We start from the raw sequence: 21,038 nt of genomic DNA, 5'->3' as shown, positions 1-21,038 counted from the left end.
AATGGAATTGGAATCGTGAAAATCTTATCAATACCCATCCCTGCTCAGGAGCTACTGGAATGCTGGTGGATGAGGCTTTATTCCTGTCAAGACTTTGGCTTGGGCACTATCTGAAGTGCCCCAGCCAAAACACCTCACCTTAAGGAGACTAGTGGAGCCCCTGGGCTGAAAACTCAGATAGGGATGCTTGAGAGTTTCTGAGGCTGCACAACTCTGTGGGCCACCAGAACTTTGTCCTTCTTCACAAAGATCTTAGTGGAGCTCAGCAGCGCAGAACCAGAGTTTTGTGTAACTTTTCACCCAAGCGGTCAGCTCTTTGTGCACCTCTGTGACGCGGACTTCACCAATCATTTTGCTAGCAATTGCCATCATCTTCCAGTAACCACTCAAAACCAGTGAGGGAATATTCATTGTCAGATGTTCATACAACAGTACTGACATTCTCACTGACTTGATCCTACATTGTCGCAATGATTGCCATAGGTCCAAAATTGCAGAAAAGTGAGCATCATGTAAATGGCCTGTATTTGTATAGTGCTTTACTTAGTCCCTAAGGACCCCAAAGTGCTTTACACTACAATCAGTCAACCATCCATTCACACACATACTGGTGATGGCAGCTACATTGTAGCCACAGCTGCCCCGGAGCGCACTGACAGAGGCGAGGCTGCCGGACACTGGCGCTACCGGGCTCTCTGACCACCACCAGTAGGCAAACATGGGGTTAGTATCTTGCCCACGGATATTTGATATGCAGCCAGGAGGCAGCCTGGGATCAAACCACCGACCTTCCGGTGAGTAGGTGACCCGCTCTACTACCTGAGCTACCCCATGTGGTTAACATGTCCACAAATCCTCACTACTATATTATACAGGGACAACAACTGTGCTGTAGACTTTACCCTAACCCAAGGTTGTATAGTTTTGTTCTCCCATATCCACATCCACATCGAATAAAGATATGATACAGAGTGCAGACCTGCTTCTCACTGTCTGTGGTGCTGAAAATTTTAAACATTTTAAACAATAACTATAGCTCCAGCTTCTTAAATGTCAAAATGCTCCTTTTCCTTTCACATGTATCTTTTAACATTTCACACAAACATTAAATCAAACTGTCACCACAGGGGGGCAGCATGGAGCCAGAGAGTGTTAGTGTAGCTGTTCACCCCTATAGTAAGAAACAAGAAGACTGATGAAGGAAAAGCTTCTTCCACTGGTGTAACACACAGGTTTGTATGAAGTGATTGTTGCTGTTTGTTGTAAAAGAACAACACACTTGTGGTCTGACCTAACTCTGTAGTGCAACAACAACTATACAAATGTGAGCTCAGTGCAGACTAGATGCTGGCTCACTGCAGCCTCTTGTGGAATAAAGTGGTATTACATGAGAGTACAGGCTGGTTAGAAAATGCAAACGACAACATAAGAAGAAAGAACGGACAAGGACCCTTTTCTGAAGCAGCCCATACTACTTTGTTAAGGGAATTTTTTTTCAAAGAGAAGAGCTGGTGCCTCTTGCCCATAAAAGACCTGGAAGATCATCTGAGGAAAACTTACTCGGAGGAGTAACTTGGAAGAAGAACGCTGCAGCCACAGACGAGCTCCTCTTCATCACTGTGGTCAGCCACACCTCACCTGTCTCCCTCTTGGCACTGTGGACTGAAGAAGATGAGCCTGCCTCTGTATCCTCCTCTACCTATTCAAGGCTTCTAATATTAGATCAGAATATATATCATTCTTAAACATTTTCTTCTTGCTTTAGAAATGAGACATTTGTGGATTGCTAGTACACAATAATCTAGAAAACAAAAGGAAAAACATTAAAATTCAGAGTACAAAAATAGATCCATATTTAGAAATGATCCATCAGAATGAAGTCAGGAAATAAAGCACACAGCAGATCAAAAACATGAATAACAGGAGTCCTTTAATACATTTAGCTCTGACAATGTCAGGTTAAAGTTGGACAACTAAAATACATTGAGAGAAAGAACCTGGTTACATTCAGCTACATAAACTCTGTTTCCTGGAGTCAACAATTCAACATCCCATTTAGCCCCAACTTCTCTATCCTTACTTTACAAATGCAGCATAAAAGAGAATTGATAAGTTATTCGCACATTTGAAAATTGTTAAATCTGCTTTTCTTCTTCATTTCAATTTCCTGTCAAAATTCCCCATTTGTAGCTAAAAGTAAGAAGCAGCAACTTTCAGCTGTTTCAGAGAAACTGAAGAAGACATTTACTGAAGTTTTAGGACCAACAGGCTGATGAATAAACCAAGTAAAGCAAAGTAAAGACAAGCTGCACTTTGACTTTTATTAGAACAATTTGCTGGAACTACAGAGTAATGAAGTACTTCAAGGTTTTGTGTGGATGACTTCCAACCTTACTGTACAGCACAGAGCACAGAGGGACAATATATGTAATCAATATATGATGCAGAATGAACAAGTAAAGACTGTAAGCTGAGTCTGAGGCTCATGCAGGACATTTCATAGTGAGGTGTCTTTGGTTGGATTATTCAAACATTTACATCAAAGCACCAAACTCATTTCTCACAGATGAAGGTCTTCGAGCTGTAACCAACATAATGTTCAACTGCCTGTTTCAAGTTCCCTTTATCATCACAGCAGACTCCATAGGAATCATAACTCGTACTCTGCTGTGCTGGTGCCCACAACCTGTCAGAGAAATAAAATATGATATTAAGCTGGAGTAAACTTTTTTCAATCCTGATTTCTTCAAACTGACTTGTTGTAACTGAACGTCATCACAGACTGCAGATGAAGAGAGTTCAAGCACAGCTGTTCATTCAAAGGAGGATTTCTGCTTTTCTTTACATTCAGTTTGTGGGGCTGTTGGAAAATAGCTCAGCTCATGTATTGCTGATCTATCTTCAAAAACATCAGTGTTTCACTTCTAAATAATAACTCTGGAATAGAAACAAACTAATGTCTCACGTTTCTGTCAGCGCTGATCCGTCCACCCATTCCCATTTATATCCTCCTGATGTCTGTTTGCCTGTCAGACCAGTCCAGGACTCTCCTCTCATGTTCAGTTCATTGATAAATATCTATTTGGGAAGAGACACAAATATTTGCTCCAGTCATAATTCAGCACTTCTGTTGTAGTGACATCATCTTGTGAATATGTCAGAAGGAAGAATAAATGTGATGAAATTTTTCAGTTCTTCCATTGTGCAGAAATCAAAAATACCCAAAGAATTTCCCCACTCACACGCTTTTGCTCGCCCAATCTGGAACTTTTGATCATTAAATGTCGCCCTTTCTATCTCCCTCGGGAATTCCCTGTGGTCATTGCCTGCGCGTTTTATATTCCTCATCACGCAGACACGGACTCTCACACAACAACAAGCACTTCACCAGGATGCTGTGTACATCAACTCACATCAACTGCCCTACCAGGGACAGTAGGACATTAGATCACTGCTACACTCCGTTCAAGGACTGCTACAAAGCTCAGCCTCTGCCGGCATTTGGAAAATCAGACCATGCCCCCATCTTCCTTATGCCTTTTTACAAACAAAGGCTAAAGCAGCAAGCACCAATCAGGGGGGAGTTCGCACACTGGACAGACCACTCAGTGGCCATGCTGCAGGACGCTCTGGATGACGCTCTGGATGACGCAGACTGGGACGTTTCATCAACATGTTTACAGAAGCGGTTTTGGGATCTATCATTCAAACATTTCCCAACCAGAAGCCGTGGGTGGATAAAAACATCTGCGATCACGCACCGCTGCCTACAAAGACAGGCTCGTCTCCGGTAATATGCAATACAAGCTGTGTCTTAAAACATGAGCAGCGCGATCAGAAAGGCAAAGCAGAGCTACAGGAAACTAGAGTCACAGCTACACCAGAGACTGCAGACAATAATGGACTATAAACAACCAGCTTCTTCAATGATGACTTGTTGATGTCTCTTAATATGTTTCTTATTAATTATATTGCTTTTTTAAGATATTCTATATGTAATTTAAACTGTTTTCTCTTTGTTTTCTATTTGTAGCACTTTGGCCAACATTGTTGGATGTAAAGCGCTGCTATAAATAAAGATGCTATGCTATGATGAATGCCGATGTTTCACTGGCTGTTGAGCTGAACACATTTTATGCACGCTTCGACGCTGCAGCAATTAAAACAACAAATTGCGTGCGCACAGAGTGCGCCAGTGAAGATAAGGCTTTCATCATCACAGAGCATGCCGTGAGGAAAGCTATCAGGAGAGTGAACACCAGGAAGGCTGCAGGTTCAGATGCAGTCCCTGGTCGGGTCCTGAGAGCCTGAGTTGACCTGCTAGCACTGGTGTTCATGTTCATTTTCAACCTCTCCCTGGCCCAAGCAATGGTTCCCACGAGCTTCAAAGAGTCCATCATTGTCACTGTCCCAAAGAAACAACAGTCCACTTGCCACAATGGTTACCGCCCAGTAGCACTGACTTCACTTCACTTGTGATGAAGTCTTTTGAAAGACTGATGAGAGATCACATCACTTCTTCACTTCCTGCCACCATCGACCCACTTCAGTTTGCATACCGGACTAATTGTTCCACAGATGATGCCATATCTCACATGCTCCACACATCCCTGAGTCACCTGGACACTGGCAGAGGGAATTATGTTAGGATGCTGTTCATGGACTACAGTTCAGCATTCAACACAATAATTCCCTCTAAGCTTTTCATCAAGTTGAAAAGTTGATCACTTGGGACCCGTCATCGTCCTGTCACATTAACACTCTGGTGTTAATGCCAGCATCTCTTTTTCCCCAGAAGACTTAGAGACTTCCATCTGCCACTGAAGGTGCTCAAGAACTTTTACTCCTGCACCATCGAGAGCGTCCTGACGGCAAACATCTGCACCTGTTTGGGAACAGCACCAAGCAGGACAGACGAGATCTGCAAAGAGTGGTGCGCTCGGCCGAACGCATCATTCAATCAGAGCTCCCTGACCTGCTGTCCATCTACACCAAGCGGTGGAAGTCCAAAGCTAGGAAGATTATGATGGACCTCTCCCATCCCAACAATGGACTCTTTGAGTTGAGGTCTAAGAAGCACTTCTGCTCCCGTAAGGCCAAAACAGAGAGAATGAAGAAGAGCTTCTTCTCCCAGGCTATTCAGGCCCTGAACCAGGTGTAGGACTGGACTCTCTCACACACAATACATCACCACAGCACTCTATTTATTTGCACACTTCTTATAATTTATTTTTTATTTTTATTCATAATTTCTTTCGTAAATCATTATTTGCACATTCTTTTACTGTGAATTCCTAACTTAAAATCTTTAAATTTTGTAGTAATCTGTAAATCTGACTGTCAATTCTTGTTGTCATTTAATGGTCGGGCATTGCACAGCAATAAGCATTTCACCACATGCCGTACTGTGTATGGTTGTGTGTGTGACAAATTAAATTTGAATTTGAAGCTCAGTTACTGTTGCAGTGGGATAACTGTTAATATTATATTTTATTTGGTTTTATTAAATAAGAAACTTAGCCAGGATTATGAGGATTGCTTTTATTTTGGAACATTTCTGTGTAATTTAAATTTTTGCTTCAAAATTGTGTAAAAACTTTGCATTTGAATGTGAATGTCTCTAACATAAAAGGAGAACCAAAGAAATCCATCGGAGTGGAGACAGGAAGCAGGTCACAGACTGACAGCAGGTCACAGACACAAGTAACAGATGACTGTCAGCTCCATCAAAGATCACACAGACATGAACAAACACACCCACCTGTTCCTCTTTGCTGTTTATCATCACCAGATCAGCTCCTTTATCCTGACAGGCTCTCCTGCTCTCTTGCCAGTGCTTTGCCTCAGTGGATTTAAAGTAACAGCTGCTTCCAAATCTCGTCCATCGATCGGGACACTTCTCTTAAAGTCAAACACGTTTTAAAGGCGGTATTTATTTACTGCTCATAGTTTTTGTTGTGTAATAAAGATTTTTAGTTTTTAACAGCTTGTTACCTTTGATCTTCTCCTTTAGCAACTTGATTTCTTGCTGTAGTTGAATTGTTTTTGCTGCATGTTGAGAACAAACATAATTATAATAAAATAAAAATAAAACAGGAATAAAAAAGGAAAAATGACTGCAAAGTTAGTTCATGAATATTTATTTATATTTGTTTTGAAATATTTCTTACTTGAACAATTAGCCTGGAGATGCTCTTTTTCCAAAGTGACTAAAATATCTGGTTACAAACAAAACAGGAAACTGATTTAAAGTTTAAAGCATTTTATCAATGAAGTTTTTATTATTCCCATCACATGAATGGAACTAACACATGCTGAGCTGCATGCTGCTCAATGCACCAAGTGAACTAACTAGCCGGCACAATGATACACAGCAAATTCAAAAGTGTTACATTTTTTGGTGTTAATAGTCTCCTTGCAAAAGTAGAGTTAATTTTACTCTAAGCAGAGTCACATTCTTTTAATGTAACTCTGAGGTGTAAAATGATAGTAGTTAAAATCGAGTGTTAAAAATGAGTGTTTCTAGGTCAAATCTGGAGGTGTTACAATGGAAACATTAACTCTTGACCTCTTAACTCTGAACTCCTACAGGGGCTATGACACCAACAGAGTAAATTCACAGACTCCGCCCCCAGCACGGCTCCAATCGAAGCTGAAGTGAAGCCGTTTCAGAACATTTTGCTCTACATATTTGAGTTGTTTGCCATGCTTGGTAAGTCATTTTTTCAAAGATTGTTTCAATTGTTATTAGCTTTTACTTCTGTGGCTCTTTGGAGTTGAGACAAAGCTGTGTGAAAGGCATTAGCCATGTTGCTCGCTGATAGCATAATATTCTGTTTTAGCTAGCTGAAAGGTATTGTTTGCGGGCAAATACCACAGCCTTGAAAAAAAGCTTGCATGTGAATTTTCAGTCAAACTTTTGGTCAAATACACCTAAAACAATGTCTAGAATGTGAAATGTTGGTATAATGGTGCTACTTGAAGCCTGAAAACGATCGCCCATAAAAAAAAAACAAAAAAAACGAGCAAACAGCAGTAGCAGACGTCCTGACTGGATTCTACGTTAGCATAGATCCCTCCAGAGTTTTGTGCACACGGTTTAGGTAAAAATGAAAAAGGTTGAGGTTTTACATTTAGTTCAGTATTACCTGTTACCTGTGTCTTTGTCTTTTGGGAAAATACTTTACACAAGTAATGGCTCAAAGAGGATTCCTTTTTACTGTGCTGCAATTGTTTACTGGATTATTTGTGCCATTAATTAGTGTCAACTAATTTTTATTCGATCTCCGCACAGGATATGCTTGTGAAGATGGAATATGGGGGAGAGCAGAAGTGCGTTGAAGTTCCACAAAGGGATGAATGAAGGACATGCAAATTGTATTGAAGAAATAAGTGATGAGAATGCTGTTATTTGCATTTACCATGTCAGACCTTTTGATAAACAAAATTCTAATGAAAGTGAGAACATGTATACTGTTACATCTTTCAGAAAATGTTTTGAAATTGTGGTGCACAGTTCAGAATAAATGTTTTTCAAAAACCATTGCATCTTTTTAGTAAATGTTTATTTCCAAAAGAAATTTCTAGAAGTTCAGAACAGTAAAATTCCCGCTTTTTAGAATGAATTAGAAGATAACTCTTACGTAGTTAAACTAAAATACTCTGAGAGTTAATATATAAACTCTTAACACCAAGTGTTAAATTATCAACTCCAGACAGATTTGGTGTTTAACACTAAATCAGAGTTAACGTACCAACTCTCCAAAAAGAGTTAAATTAACACTCTCTGGTGTGGACCCATATAGACACTTTAACAGTGTTGAAATCAAATCCGACAGTGTTAATTTGGACATGCTGGATTTGCTGTGTAGACATCACTGTCTAACATAGTGTGGCTGCACCTGCATCAGTCTGCAGCAGATGCTGCTGCCTGTCTGCTTTGTTGAGATAATCACAGAATCACCGTGTTGAGTGAAGAGTTTGAAGGAACAACAAGAACATTCACTCCACCTCCACAATCATGCAAACATACAGACTATTAAAACCATTAAGAGGCTTAAAAAGAAATAAAGGAATGTTAAAATGGATTTAAAACTGAACGGTGAACCAGTGAAGGTACACTAAAACCATGGTTATGTGCTCTTGTTCTTGTTAAAATCATGCAGCATTGTCTCTAGGTGGCATCTAGACAGGATGGCTTAATCTTTACAGCCGTCTGAACTGAAAGATGGAGGACTTAACCACAGCATTGACATGCCAGTCAGGTTTTAGGCTGCTTTCCATTTTCACAACTAAATTGGTGATTCTGGATTTTTCCTGTGGGGCCAAAGAGGAAAGGTCAAAGGCAGGGATACACAGCTGGAGGCACTGGATTTAAAAAGCATGACCTCTGCCTTTTTTTCATTAAAATTAAGAAAATTCAGTGCAATCCACCCCCTGATGTTATTGAGATAATCAAGGAGAGGCTGAAGAGAACCACTGTGTTTGAAAGGGAAATAGACTTGACAGGCATTAGCATATAAATGAAACACAATGCTTTCTAAAACTAGCACCAAGTGGCAGCAAATACAGAGAGAACAGTAGAGGACAATGAATGGAACCCTGAGGAACCCCCAGGGAAGGGCAGCGGAACCAGAGGTAAGATCGTCCATCATGACACAGAAACTCCTGTCATAGAGGTCAGACCTAAACCATTGCAGAACTGAACCCACTGCTCCAGTCTGGAGATGAGAATGTTATGGTCATCAGCTGTAAATTTAAAAGACAAGGAAAACTCTGTTCCCAGAAAACATTGCTAAAAATATGTTATTAAAAACCCTTAAAAGAGCAGATTCAGTGCTGTGGTTTGTTTTAAATCCAAAGTGGAACTCTTCCAAAATTTTACATTCATTCAGGAAGGCCTTCAGTTGAGTGTAAACAATCTTTCCCAAGACTTTGGGGGAAAAAAGCCAAAGTTAGACAAAGCAGAAGGGTCAATGTCAGGTTTCTTCAACACGGGTTGCACCACAGCATGTTTAAAATGGCTGGAGGTCAAATTACCATTAATGACATTAAGGATAAAAAGACCAACAGTAGTAACAACCTTAAGAAGATGTGGAGGAACGACATCACAGTTGGTTTCATACTGGTAACCAGTTTCTCAAGAGAGGAAAGGGAAATAAGCTCTAAGTGATCAAAGACAGCCAGGCAGGGGAGCAAGATGGACCGATGATGGGAGGCAAGAGAAATACAAGCTCCGTGTTAACAAAATTATCAGAGTTCTCTGTAAGCTTTCAGAGGGACGTGGGCATTAAAAGCAGTGTTAATGTATTATAAAGGACAAGGGGGTTGTGAGCGTTAGCAGCAATGATGTCGGAAAAATGTTTTGCTCTTGCAGTTTCCACAGCTCTTTGAAAACAACACCAGCTCTCAGTCTCAGAAGAGACTTGCAGTTTGTCCATCTTCAACTTTCATTTCTCCTGCACTCCCATCTGATGGCACGGGTATGATCACTTAACCAAGGGTCTGATCTGGGCTTTGATCGCCTGGTTTTAATTGGAGCCACAGAATTTACAACAGTATTATGGCGTACGGCACAAGGAATTAAATTACAGGGAAAGCTCCTCAGTGCTGGAAGACACAGAGGGCTGCAAGTCTAAATTATTAAAAACAGTGGAGACATGAACAGCCGTTGAAGAGTAAAAACATGTCAGCACCGAGCAAGAGCAAAGAGTTTGAATAAATTAGAAATGGGTAAACCTTAAGATAAAGCAAGATCCAGTGTGTGGGTACATTCATGGGTCGGGCCGTTCACCAACTGAGTGAGGCCAAAGGAGTCCAATAAGTCTAAGAAGTCTTTTACCAGAGGCTTTCCAGAGTAGCACATGTGAATTTTAACTCCGCCTAACAATTAAAACTTGCTCATATTTTGACATAATTTCATCCAAGAAGTCTGAAAATTCCCACAAAAAATCTTTGTTGTATACTTTGGTGACCAATAGATCGCTTTGCACAGCAGCGGACGGAAGAGGCTCAACTCGTAAAAGGCTCGGTTCAAAGCTGCAGAAAACAGTCGGCAAAACTCCTCCATGACCCAAGGACCTCAGAGTATTAAAGTATGAGTGACAGTGGGGTAATAATTCTGAAAAAACACTGGACTCACCCGGAGAGGTCTGTGTTTAAGTAACGCTGAGAAGGTCCAAACTCTGGGACATGAAACATTCCTTAAGGATAAAAGTTTTATTCACGATGGACCTTAAATTCACCAGACCTATTCTAATGGGCACCACGTCTGTAGAAGCAGCAGTGGGAGAAGTAGGTGAAATCTGTGCATGATGCCGCAGATACCCAAGGTTGACACCAGGTGAAGGGGACCGGGTCCAACAGGGTCCAGGGAACACCAAGATGTAAAAAGTCTAGGACCCTCACCAGCCGCTCGCCACGACATCAGTGGCGCCTTCTCCAGCGAGATGGTTGTGGTTCTTGGCAAAGGTAAGCTGGTACTCCAGCCAAGAGCAGGGGTAAGAAATCAAGTCTTTCTTGATGGCAGTGCAGAAATTTTGCGGTAGACGGATGAAGGGAGGAGAGAGCTTGGCAATCATAGATTACTAATAAGCTGACATGATGAAAGATGCACAGGACTAACAACAGAGAGAGCAGTAGATAACTCGTCACACACACTGGGCCATCTCTTAACCGCTCAATCAATCAGTGCATTCAATGCTAAGTAAGAGACTCATGAAATACTAGAAGCTCAGTCAGCAAAACAAACTTGTTGGTCAGGCTGTACCACACAGCAGCTCATATTACTGATCAGAGAATTCTATTTAAAATGCATTTAAATAGAATCCACTAAAAGCCATTTATCAGTCAAACCAAGATGGCGGCGCGCACAGACGCAGCGGCCCGGAGCTCCTACACTTTTGCACTTTTGGTGGTACTGTGTATTATTTCACACAGTCTGGGGTTACTTCAATACAACAGAGATGATCTACTACAACTAAGCCGTGGAGATCTTCAACTAACATCCGAGTATCTCATCCCCCCGGAGATCGTTAAGCAACCCCCGGGGCTACCCGCAACAGCAAGCCGCAGGAGGAGACGTTGCGAGCGGAGGCAGAAGAGAGGCAAGCGGGGAGGCCTGTGGGCACGGCTAAAGACTAGTCCGTTTAAACCACCACTCCCGATCATATTCCTCTCCAACGCCCGTTCAATCCGTTACAAACTGGATGAAATACGACTGCAGATCGCCACTCGACGGACTTTTAATAACTGTTCGTGCATGATTTTCACTGAAACCTGGCTGGACAGCGCCATTCCCGATGCGGCTATCGATCTAGCAGGCCGCACCGCCTATCGATCCGACAGGTCTGCGGACTCGGGTAAGAAGACTGGCGGGGGGCTGTGCATCTATATTAACAACCTTTGGTGCACGAACGTCACGGTAACGGAAAGACTGTGCAGTACAGAGGTAGAACTGTTGGTGTTAAAGTGCCGTCCATTCTATCTCCCTCGGGAATTTTCTGCCGTTTACATCTGCGCTGTTTACATTCCACCAGATGCTAATGCTAAGCTAGCGTTAGCACAATTGAGCAGCAGCATCAATAACAGCCTGGTAGCACACCCGGACAGTGTCTTTATTGCGGCTGGGGATTTTAACCACGCGGACCTGAAATCTGTACTTCACAATTTCCACCGTAATGTGAAGTGTGCTACCAGAGGAGATAGAACGTTGGACCAGGTGTACACCAACATGGCGAATGCGTACAGAGCCCAGGCTTATCCCCACCTGGGTCTGTCAGACCATCTCTCCCTTCTGCTACACCCAATATACACACAAAAGATCAAGAGCACTGGGATTACAACCAAAACCGTGAGAACATGGCCGCAGGACGCTATTCCGATGCTTCAGGACTGTTTCCACTGCACAGACTGGGATGTATTCAAGGTGCAGGACACTGACAATCGTGTCGCATTGGACAGTTACACCTCCACTGTCTTGGACTACATCTGTTTCTGTGTGGACAATGTAACAACTTGGAAACGATTCCGTGTGTTCCCTAATAATCCACCCTGGATGACACACGGAGTTCAACAACTTATTCGAACAAGGAACAACGCTTTCAAATCCGGGGACCAGGAGGCATACAGTGCTGCCAGGGCCAACCTGAGAAGAGGCATCAAGACTGCCAAGCAGCAGCACAGGAGGCGTATCGAGGCCAGGTTTGAGAACAACACAAACCCAAGGCAGGTCTGGGAGGGCATCAGGGCTATCACGGACTACAAAAGAAGAACACCATCACCCTCAGCCGACAGTTCTACTCTGGCTGAGGATCTAAATCTCTTTTATGCCCGTTTTGACAGGGAGAACACCGACCCTGTCCTGTCCCCTCTCCCCTCAACCGACCCTGCTCCGGTCCTGAGCACTCATGAGCTGAGGCGTGTGTTCCGGAGCATTAACACCAGGAAGGCGGCCGGGCCGGATGGAGTGCTGGGCCGGGTGCTAAAAGACTGTGCTGCGGACCTGGCGGACGTCTTCACCTCTATATATAACACCTCGCTGTCCTGTTCACTGGTACCATCCTGTTTCAAAGCAGCAACCATCGTTCCCATCCCAAAACAGTCAAATGTCACATGTCTGAACGATTTCAGACCTGTGGCACTCACCCCCATTCCCGCCAAATGCCTGGAGAGACTGGTCATTAAACACATCAGAGCTGCTTTTCCACCATCCCTGGACTCGCACCAGTTTGCATACAGGGAGAACCGGTCAACCGAGGATGCGATCGCCACAGTGCTGCACACATTACTGAAGCACTTGGAACACAGGAACACCTATGCACGGCTCCTCTTTGTAGACTACAGCTCGGCTTTTAATACCATCCGGCCATACAAACTCCGTCCCAAACTCCACCAACTGGGACTTAACTCCTCTCTGTGCAACTGGATTGTGGACTTCCTCACTAACCGTAGACAGAGTGTCAGAGTGGGTAAGAACACCTCTTCCACCCTTGTGGTCAACACCGGTGCCCCTCAGGGGTGTGTTCTGAGCCCTCTGCTATACACTCTCTTCACCCATGACTGTATTTCCTCCTGCGCGTCCAATCTCATTGTTAAGTTTGCAGATGACACTACAGTGCTCGGACTTATATCCAACAATGATGAGACAAACTATAGGACAGAGGTGCAACAACTAGAGTCATGGTGCCACGACAATAACTTGGTCTTAAACACCAAAAAGACCAAGGAGATCATTGTAGATTTCCGGAAGAGGGGCCATAACAACCATCTGCCTCTCTTCATTGGCAGTGAGGCGGTGGAGAGGGTGAGCAGTTTTAAATTCTTGGGGGTAACTGTGACCGAGGACCTGTCCTGGGGCAACCATATCACCTCAGTTGTACGGAAGGCCCAACAGCGCCTCTACTACCTGAGGAGACTGCGGAGCGCACACATTCCCAGATCTCTGATGTTGAACTTCTACAACTGTGCCATCAGCAGCGTTCTGACGTATGGATTTCTAGTGTGGTTCCCCAGCTGCACCAAGGCCGATCAGCAAGCACTCCAGCGGGTGGTGAAAGAAGCTGGCAGAATTATTGGAACAAGTCTGCCAGAGATCAGTAATATCTTCCCCACTCGCTGTCTGAGGAGGGTGCACAGTATCCTGCGGGACCAACATCACCCTGCGCGCCACCTTTTCCATCTGCTGCCCTCAGGGAGAAGGTACAGGTCTATACAGGCCAGAACATCCAGACTGGCCAACAGCCTGTATCCACAGGCTGTGAGGCTCCTGAACTCTCTGCCCCCCTCTCACGGACAATAACCATATCCAACTTCTTAATAGCAATGAACTGGTCTGCATTGGTGCATCATATCTTTATTCTCTTCCCCCTCCTGCCCCCCCCCCCCCCCCTCTTTCTTAAATAGATAACTATCATATCTGATATCATATCTCACAGTACAATAATATTGAATGGGTTGCATTGTTGTATTTTGTCATGTTTCTCAGGTCTCTGTCTGAATTTCTACGAACATTATTGCTAAGGATTGTCTTATTGCATTGGAGTCACACTGGGTTAAATATGTACACTTGGGTTTTAAGGGGTATTTATTATTTTCTTCTTTTTTTGGGGTTGTATGGAAGCCCCAAACGCAATTTCATTGTTCTTGACAATGACAATAAATAAATAAATACTAAATACTAAGAGGGAAACTAATCTCAGAGACCAAAACTCATTTTGTCCTGAATGGAAACATGCTTTTAATGCTGGAAAGGTGCTCATCATAACATGGTAGTCTGTGGGGACTGACTCACTTTCAGAATCAGCCTTTAGTGGTCATTAAAGGAACTGCAGTTTTTGGATCTGTGCTGGCTTTCTGTTTCTTATCTGTTTCAGACAGGAAATGGCTTTGAGGAAGTGACAGCATGCAAAGAAACACAGGCCTATAAATGAATGTGATTAATATGAGTGATAACCTCCAGTGTGCTGAACGCTAGACGGAGAATTCCCTTTTCTTTATATTTGTAAAGCCCATTAGACTATCAAACAATTTGCAAGGCAAGAATAAATTATTTTTCATTGTTCAACCAAAGAGGAGCTCTTAAAGAGAGAGAGGAAAAACACATTCACACCTCAGTCTCACGGTGCATACAAACCAGGAAATGCTTTTTAAAGGGCAACACTGTTTTGCCTTATAGAGAAACTGTGTCATAGCTTTCATCACATATGCCTTAAATAAAGTTACATTTGGGATCAGCATTGATTACTTTACTAATGAAGGCTGAAAACTTTCCTTTTCATTCTTCTTCTTGCAGACCTTTCTATTTAAAAACAATAAAAAGAAAAGAAAACAATAATAAATAAACAATAAAACACTACTGGTCATATTTGACACTACTGGTCAAATATGACCAGTAGTGTCAAATATCACCCATTTCCCGTGTAGAGGGGGAACAGGTGACTGTTTCTAACTAAAATATGAATAAGAATAGGAGCCAAACAAAAGCAAGTCTACATCAACATCTAATCTGTAAAATATTACATCCACCAGGCTATATTTTAATAAAATTACTCACATCGTGTGGTGATTCCAGACAGAATCAAAAGATACAGCAGCCCAAGATTCACTTCAAAAGCTCTGAACCATCTTCTTTTCACAGCTAAAAGCTTCATCTGGATGTTTAATTCTACAGAGACAAAATTGAGATTTAATTATTGTATTATTTTAATTAATACGTCGTAATCAGACTGCACTCATCTTGAGAATGAGCTGAACAAGTTCATCATGTTAGTCTCATATTTACAGGAGAATGTTTAACATATAGAAAACAGAGAAACAGTGTTTGAGAAGGAGAAATATTTCTAGGTGATTCTTAGAGCATGTGGGCCAGAAAAAGGCCAGTATATCTGTCAGTATGGTCGAAAATAAGCTTAAAAATACAATTAGCTCTGTAGACATGAAGACCACTCTCGAGTTGTTTCCTGTGGTTTCACTTGCACCACACAGTCTAAGAAGACTTCCTTGTTTTTAATATTTCTACCTTTGCCTCGGATCTGTCAGATAAGAGTCTTGTGGAACTTCCCTCCTTTTCTGTAATTTTTTGACGACTGAACAGTTTTTAAACATATTAAACCAACTTAAATTCCCTCATATTCAGTTTTATTTATATAGCGCAGAATCGCAACAACAGTTGGCTCAAGGCACTTTGTTTTGTGAGGTCAAGACCTTGCAATAGTACAATAGTTTATTTATTTCCTGCTTACCAGCTGCCTGCAGCCCAACATCAGGATGTTGTTCTCCATCATCTAGCATCTCAACCTCACTGTGCTCTTGCTCTCGTCCATCACTGTCGATCCTTCTGCTGTATTTCACTCTAAAATCGGCTGCAGTCTGACTGTCTGCAGACATCTTGGTGGGTGAAAGTATTTGAGCAGCTTTCACTGTCTGTTTCTGTCAGTCAGGCAGGTTTTAATCATCAGCATCAAACAGGAAGTAGCAGCAGACCAAACCACAAACAAAGAGAGGCTAACTTCATTGGTACTTTACAATGTGGTTCGCAGACCTTTGAGTGAGAGCACATGTCAAATAAAAAACAAACAAACATTGTCTGTCATTTTTACTGGCTGTTGCAACACGGAACTTTGAAACTAACAGAAATACATACATGTACAAACAAGAATACCTTTGTCTTGAATTAGTACATACTGTGAATAGACAGAAGCACACCAATTTCAGAGTTTTTCCAACACGGGAACACCTCACATGTCTAACAGAGCTTCAGTGAGACAAAGGAGATTCTTTCAGCTAGTGGCCAACTGAAGAATGCCCTCAACTCATTTTAAATCTGTGTTTCATGCCATTGGTGTTTACTTCCTCATGCAGTTTGAAAAATTTCACTTTCTTCACAAAAACCAGAGGTCATATGGCACTTTTCCTACTCGAGCTTTTACATCAAATCAAACAGTGTGACAGTGCGTGATCATATAGATAAAGGTAGGCCTGTTTGGTTTCACTTGATGCGCCTTATAGTCTGAAAAATACAGTAATAGCAATTTTATTAAGTTGAGGACTTAAGTTGGGGATCTCTGTAATACTTGATCATCAATTTATAGACAGACTTCCTTGTTTTTATGAACTTCTACCTGCACTAAACGTAGAAGACCTCCTGCAGCATAAACCATGACAACCATGCTTCCCGCCACTCTTTTTTTTTTGTTAGGTTTTAACATATTAAAATGATCACTAATACTTTGAATAAGCCTGTTTTTGTTATTGTTTAATGTTTGATGCTTCCTGCTGTCAGTTTCTTGTAACCACACACAAGGATGCTTTTTGTCATTGAGGACCACTCTGCTGTATTTCTCTGTAAAACCTAAAAACTTTTTCCAGTCATCTCGAGGGGCAAGAAAAAAGGGTTTCGCTCAGTGTTTTTCTGGGTCAAGTGGTGTTTAATAAATGTTGCCTCAGAAACAATGTTTAACCAAACAGGAAGCAGCAGCAGAGCAAACCACAAAGACAAAGAGGGGCTAGCTTCAAATCTGCTTTACATTGTGATTAGGAGACCTTTTACTGAGAGTACATTTAAGACAAAAGCGAAACTAAAAGGAGGTTTATCAATTTAGATTTTTTTATTGTTGTTAATAACACAGAAATCTTGTTTGGAGCCATGTTGACTGGGTGGAGGCTCTGGTGGACGAATCTCTACTCGCCGACATTGAGCTGAAAGGCACTGAATGTCACTTTGCTCATGAATGAGGAGTGATTTGAACTGGAGCTCAGCAAACAGCCGGAAAGAGTGAGACTGTGCATATATGTGGCAGAAATTAGCTTCCTTCATAAATTGGTGGCCATGATGTTTCAAAGAGCCGGAGGGTAAGTAAATGGCAGACAGAAATGAGGCAGTTTGAATCTTCTTGTGTCTCACACATGTGCAGGACTGGAACGTAAGTGTTTTGGGCCGTTTCAATATGGACGCACAACTCTGTGAAAACACTGAAAACGCTGGTGTGGACGCGGAGCATTTTCAGAGAAAAACGCCGTTTTTAAATCTATACAGGCTAGTGTGGATGTAACCGAAATCCTGAGCTGGCTTGGTATCACCTCTGTGTCACCTGAAAGAAGTGACCCCTCTGCGATCTGAACCTAGATAAGCTGCTGATTAACCTTTTCTGTGTACATTCCTTTACATTAGTGCATTTTGTATTTGATCAAGAGTTTAGATTTAGATTATTGACAAAAAATCACTACACCCACATCATAAAGTAACAGATACATGCCCAGTATATTCATTGTATCATCTAAGACAGTGGTGCTCAAACTGTTGTACATGTACCACTGGCCATACATGGGCTCCCTCTAGTGGTATGTGGGGAGTCTCCAAATGTTTAAGATTAAATAATATACTGTGTTCTGATGAATGTACAGCTCTGCTATCACTTCTGAAGTGAATGACAGAAAACTAAACAGGGTTACGGAAGTCGGGCTAGCTGGTATATAATGATGTGCTACGTTGGCTACAGTCCCTAGCAACACAGCTGTTAGCATAATAGAAAACAGTGAAGCTGGAGGATGAATGCTAACTTTTTCCACTCAGTAACTGATGGTTAGGGACAAATGCAATGACATGGCAGGATGCTGTAAACGGACCAAACTTCCATCCATAATACGAGGTTAGTCATCAATACACTGCTACATGGGAGGTGGGGTGCCCCCGGCCTCTCGGCCTGGGGCTCGGTCACTCAGGCGCAGCTGGCTGCCGGCGGAGCTCACGGGCGCGTCACTGCAACTCCCCCTGGCTTCTGCTCCGCGGCTGCTGAGTGAGCCCTCATCTGGGACTCTCCTCAGCTCTTTCTGGGACAGTGGCGCAGCTGCCCCTCTGTTGGTCTTCCTTGGTCTCTTGTGTTCTGGGGGCCTCTGGATGTCTGGAGTTTTGATCTCCTCCACACCTGCTTCACGCCCTGGAGGACGGGGCTGTGGCCCCCCCACACCCTCTAGCAGATCATTACATGAAGGAACCTTTTAAAAAAACAAAAAACAAGCGCGTCCATGCTCACAGGTGTACACACGGGTGATCACACCCACAAACTACACCCTTTTTGGCTCCTACCTCAAAGCACACTGTGTTCTGTTGATCTTATGTGCTGCACAATAATGTTTAATATTTAGTATTTACTGTCATATTCCCATATATCATTGTGATGTTGTTTATTCTATTACTCTTGTTCTCTTCTGCTTGCTTTCTTTTTTCTTTCTCAGCAGGTGATCCAGGTGATTGATATATGCATTTTTTTTTCTCTGCCCGTTCTGTTGGTTTTTGGTTTTTGCCCTTCTCCCCCGTCCCTCTTCCCAGCTGTTTCTCTTTCCCTCTTTCTTTCTCCCCTTCTTTCCCCCAGTCAAGTCTGTCCCGTATTCAGTAAGTGAAAATAAAATAAACAATAAAAGGTGAATCAAATGGACCATTACGGCAAGGCTGGGATGGTCAATTTGGTAAAGTAAATCCGTTGGGCATCTTTCTTTGCCTTTAGACAACAATTCTGATGCAAAAGAGCCAAACGGGACAGGCCAAAAAAAAATAAAATAAAATAAAAAATAAAAAATAAAAAAAATACACTGCTACATGGGCTGGGCTGTAGTTTTAAAAACTGAGCTTTAAAATGAACAGTGGTAATAAAAACCGAGAGAGGCCAACAGTGATCACTGATTGTTTTTAGGGGCTTGTTCAGATTAAATTAAACAAGATACAAAGCATTAAAATCTGTTAAAAAAAAAAAAAGCCTTGATGAATTCAGAGTAGTTTGAACCCAGTAGCAGGGTTCATAGGTCATCACCTAAAGACCGGACATCCCACCTGCTGTGAATGTTTTAATGCAGTACAGTTGTTATCATTATGAGTTGTCACATCCTGTTTATCACAGTTAAAATAAATAACACTCTTATGAGAAATACAATTGTCTGGTGTAAGCAGTATATGGTGTTAAATAGACCTACACTACTGTACTTTAATGTCGGTCATAAGGGTGGTACTTCAAGAGCCATATTTTACGAGGGGGTATTTATTGTGAAAAGTTTGAGAACCACTGATCTAAGACACAGACTTGACTCAACAAAATACCATTTATGTTAATTGCCATTTTTATTGTATTATTTATCTATTTTAAATGTAGGGGTACATTTAAGAGTTCAGGCTTTTTAAATCTGACATTGCTTCCATTCCTGTCAGTATTAATATTTCATGCCAATATTACATAAAACTGTTCGGGCAGCACACAACCAGAGTTTGCTGTAGTGCAAAAGCAACAGTACAAATTTGAGCTCAGTTCAGACTAGATGCTGCCTTACTGTACCATCTTGTGGTTCAAAGTGGTATTACATGAGGGAATCAGATTTCAACATGATTACTTTACTACTTTACTTTACATCAGAAATCAATATTCTTCACTAATTCACACAATTGAAATTTGCCAAACATGCTTTTTCTGCATTTCAATCTGTTTTAAAGTTCCTAATTTGTAACTATAAAAAGCAGCAGCAACTTTCAGCCGTTTGAGAGAAACTGAAGAAGACATTTACTGAAGTTTTAGGACCAACAGACTGATGAATAAACCAAGTAAAGCAAAGTAAAGACAAGCTGCACTTTGACTTTTATTAGAACAATTTGCTGGAACTACAGAGTAATGAAGTACTTTTTGTGTGGATGACTTCCAACCTTACTGTACAGCACAGAGCACAGAGGGACAATATATGTAATCAATATATGATGCAGAATGAACAAGTAAAGACTGTAAGCTGAGTCTGAGGCTCATGCAGGACATTTCATAGTGAGGTGTCTTTGGTTGGATTATTCAAACATTTACATCATGTCATGTTTCGGCTGTGTGGCAGGCAGGAGAGGACCCAAACGCAAACTCACGGGGACAGAACTTGAACTCAAAAGCACAGCTTTAATTGCTGGAAAAATAGAACACAGGCAATGCAAAACTAAACTGGGAAAGCTAATCATAAAGTATACCAGGAGACACGGGGAGAATCACACACAGCATGAGGGAGACTGCGACCCTGACAAAGCGAAACACAGGGCTTAAATACACAGAGGGATAACGAGGGAACAAGACACAGAAGGAGAGCACAGCTGGGAGTAATCACGCTGGACGAGACAAGGGAAGCAAAACTAGAAACACTCACATGAGACATGGACCTTCAAAGTAAAACAGGAAACACACTGACTGAACTCTAAACATGCAAACTTAACAGCAACTGAGAAGACAGAATATAGGGACCAGAAACATGGTACAAAGAGGTCACAGTAGACACATTGAACACAGGGAAGCCATATTACAAAGCCAAAGAACTAAACCTATGATAACCATAACTGAGACCTAGGGAAACAAGAAACAGTACAACAAAGGACTCAAAACATAATCCATAATATAAAAACACGAGATCTCTTCAAAATAAAACAGGAAACATGAGAGGCAGACATGACAACATAAGACAACAGACATGAAACACACGAAGGGCAAGGGAGACTTCACAGGGGTTGAAAACACAAAGGGGAGCTAATA

At 42.0% G+C, this 21,038-nt stretch overlaps 1 protein-coding gene across 1 annotated transcript; it reads right to left on the bottom strand.

Moving 5' to 3' along the window:
- Window positions 1-2,307: 2,307 nt before the first annotated feature.
- On the bottom strand, window positions 2,308-15,885 carry LOC143414771 (CD209 antigen-like protein 2). Its single transcript, XM_076879604.1, has 7 exons — window positions 15,741-15,885; window positions 15,053-15,163; window positions 6,171-6,218; window positions 5,995-6,048; window positions 5,762-5,901; window positions 2,966-3,078; window positions 2,308-2,686 (listed from the first exon to the last, which is right to left on the bottom strand). Exons 1-7 carry the CDS (start codon window positions 15,883-15,885, stop codon window positions 2,554-2,556), a joined length of 744 nt encoding a protein of 247 aa, XP_076735719.1. The 3' UTR covers window positions 2,308-2,553.
- Window positions 15,886-21,038: the final 5,153 nt, after the last annotated feature.

This window comes from Maylandia zebra, linkage group LG22 (genome assembly GCF_041146795.1).
Source record: "Maylandia zebra isolate NMK-2024a linkage group LG22, Mzebra_GT3a, whole genome shotgun sequence".
In the NCBI taxonomy this organism is placed as follows: Eukaryota; Metazoa; Chordata; class Actinopteri; order Cichliformes; family Cichlidae; genus Maylandia; species Maylandia zebra.
This window is presented reverse-complemented; position numbering and strand designations above follow the sequence as displayed.

Excerpts from the sequence above, each read along its gene's own strand:
- LOC143414771 (XM_076879604.1), bottom strand. The coding sequence starts at position 15,885 with ATGTCTGCAGACAGTCAGACTGCAGCCGATTTTAGAGTGAAATACAGC. Across the intron at positions 3,079-5,761 it reads TAAACAGCAAAGAGGAACAG|ATATTTATCAATGAACTGAA; the intron begins GTGGGTGTGTTT and ends CTTCCCAAATAG. Across the intron at positions 2,687-2,965 it reads GGATCAGCGCTGACAGAAAC|GTTGTGGGCACCAGCACAGC; the intron begins GTGAGACATTAG and ends TTTCTCTGACAG.